This window comes from Pipistrellus hanaki (assembly GCF_964339955.1).
Source record: "Pipistrellus hanaki genome assembly, chromosome: 3".
Taxonomy (NCBI): domain Eukaryota; kingdom Metazoa; phylum Chordata; class Mammalia; order Chiroptera; family Vespertilionidae; genus Pipistrellus; species Pipistrellus hanaki.
The window spans coordinates 132965369-132968348 of record NC_140505.1 but is presented as its reverse complement, the minus strand read 5'-3'; the positions used below and the strand labels follow the sequence as shown (position 1 = coordinate 132968348).

General features: G+C 40.5%; 1 protein-coding gene across 1 annotated transcript; it reads left to right on the top strand.

The window, feature by feature from the left end:
* Positions 1–556: 556 nt before the first annotated feature.
* Positions 557–1972, top strand: LOC311619845 (26S proteasome regulatory subunit 10B-like). The gene has a single exon (XM_084878456.1). It carries the CDS (start codon positions 882–884, stop codon positions 1749–1751), a length of 870 nt encoding a protein of 289 aa, XP_084734582.1. The 5' UTR covers positions 557–881; the 3' UTR covers positions 1752–1972.
* Positions 1973–2980: the final 1008 nt, after the last annotated feature.

Here is a 2980-nt window from a genome sequence, read left to right as displayed (position 1 = left end):
CATCAAGTCAATAAGTCAATTACTATCTATACTAATTAAAGGGTAATATGCTAATTAGGGTGGAGGTCTTCCAGACCACAATTCGAAAGTCCTTCCAGACAAAGCCGCAGCAGCTGCCTGAGGCTCAGACAAGCCGTGGATGGTGGCTGCTGCTGCCTAAGGCCAGCCCAAGGCTCAGGCAGCCATGGTGGCTGCCAGTGGCAGCAGTAGCGGGATGATGGGGACAGTGCCTTCCCCTGATCAGTCAGGTCACCTCTGGAAGAGGGAGGCCAGACTGTGGCTTAGGTTGGAAAAGGAGGCAGAGGTGTTTAGGGGCAATCAGGCCAGCAGCAAGGTAGGGCCAATTAGGCCAGCAGGCAGGCAGAAGGGTTAGGGGTGATCAGTCAGGCAGGCAGGTGAGCAGTTAGGAGTGAGCAGTCACGGATTGTGAGAGGGATGTCCCAGATTGGAGAGGGTACAGGGCAGGTTGAGGGGAACCCACCCCCCATGCATGAATTTCATGCACGAGGCCTCTAGTTTAATATAGGATGCCACAATTATTAAATCAAAACATACCCGCTGAGCGGCGGCTTCTCATCATGGCGGACCCTAGAGATAAGGCTCTGTAGGACTACTACAAGAAGCTACTGGAGCACAAGGAGATCAACGGCTGCCTCAAGGAGTTAAGGGAACAATTAAAAGAACTTACCAAGCAGTATGAAAAGTCTGAAAATGATCTGAAGGCCCTACAAAGTGTTGGGCAGATTGTGGGTGAAGTACTTAAGCAGTTAACTGAAGAAAAATTCATTGTTAAAGCTGCAAATGGACCAAGATATGTTGTGGGTTGTAGTCGACAGCTTGACAAAAGTAAGCTGAAGCCAGGAACAAGAGTTGCTTTGGATATGACTACACTAACCATCATGAGGTATTTGCCAAGAGAGGTGGATCCATTGGTTTACAACATGTCTCACGAAGACCCTGGGAATGTGTCCTATTCTGAGATTGGAGGGCTATCAGAACAGATTCGGGAATTAAGAGAGGTGATAGAATTACCTCTTACAAACCCAGAATTATTCCAGCGTGTAGGAATAATACCTCCAAAAGGCTGTTTGCTATATGGACCACCAGGTACAGGAAAAACACGCTTAGCACGAGATGTTGCTAGCCAGCTAGACTGCAATTTCTTAAAGGTTGTGTCTAGTTCTATTGTAGACAAGTACATTGGTGAAAGTGCTCATTTGATCAGAGAAATGTTTAATTATGCCAGAGACCATCAGCCATGCATCATTTTTATGGATGAAATAGATGCTATTGGTGGTCATCGGTTTTCCGAGGGGACTTCAGCTGATAGAGAGATTCAGAGAACTTTAATGGAGTTACTGAATCAAATGGATGGATTTGATACTCTACATAGTTATTATAAAATGATCATGGCTACAAACAGACCAGATACACTGGATCCTGCTTTGCTTCATCCAGGAAGATTAGATAGAAAAATACATATTGACTTACCAAATGAACAAGCAAGACTAGATATATTGAAAATCCATGCAGGTCCCATTACAAAGCATGGTGAAATAGATTATGAAGCAATTGTGAAGCTTTCAGGTGGTTTTATTGGAGCAGACCTGAGAAATGTTTGTACTGAAGCAGGTATGTTTGCAATTCGTGCTGATCATGATTTTGTAGAACAGGAAGACTTCATGAAAGCAGTCAGAAAAGTGGCTGATTCTAAGAAGCTAGAGTCAAAATTAGACTACAAACCTGTGTAATTTATTGTGAGGATTTTGATGGCTGCATGACAGACATTGGCTAAATGTAAAAATAAAGTTAAGAAAAATAATGTATGTATTGGCAATGATCTCGTTCAAAGTCATGAATAAAAATATATGTGAATAACAAAAATTAGTAACTCAGTATTTGTACTTTTAAGATTGGTACAGAAGAAATTTGTATGTTTGTTAATGTTGCATTTATTGCAGCAGAAGTTATAAGAGTGTGTTATAACTTTTCATATTTGTTGTATGAGCATTGTGTAAAACATTGAAAATGGTTTGAGATAGATACATTTCTATGACTTATTTTATATCATTTATTTTCTTCATCCTAAAAAGTTGAATAAAATCTGTTTGATTCAGTTCTTAAAAAAAAAAAAAAATACCCAAGTGAGAATGCTTTGAAACCTCACTTGCTGGGGAGGAGAGAGGGAGTCCATCTGTGAGCTGCTGTTACTATTTCAGCATTAAATTAAGGATATGTAACTTTAAAATATATTTACTGTGTATGAAAATATGCATTATGTAAAGCGCATTAAATTTTCTTGATTGGGACTTGATTTTAACCAGAATACCATTCTAACATTCTAAGTCAAGTGGTTTTAATATTTCTGTGGCCACATAAATATGTGCTAAAAATATCACATGCTATTCTATTCTGGGGATTCACAAGCAGGTTTTTACAAAACATTCCCTTGCATTGAACATAAGAAACGCCTTTTCCAAGTTTTGGTGCCCAACAAGTCCCCACCCCTCACCCAGAACAGAGTCCTGGTTCTACACAGTCTGTTTCTGCCTGCGGGCACATGCTGTTTCCAGCCAGGTGGACTCTGGCTGCCATAACTTCCTGGCAAGTGTGAATGGCCCATGCCACCCTCGCATGGCCTTGCCCTTCCAGCCATCCTCCTCCACGTCACTGGGCATTTATTGGGATCAGGAGTAGACTGGCAAGTTCATGTGACTTAAGAATCCCAACCTATAAAGCACATCAGTAGACACTTCGTAGCATGTGCGGTGTATTAGGGTTTCCATTAAAAGTATTATATTTCCATACTTAACAATCATAAAAGAGTAAATAATTTCAAAGGATTGCTTGATATGAGACTTCTGTTTTAAATGGAACTTGGAAATATTTGGGAAATCACTGGTATAAATGTATTTAATAGACCTGATGCTGTGAAGTTCCTTTTAACTGTTTTCTTAAGAACATAAAAAGATATACCATT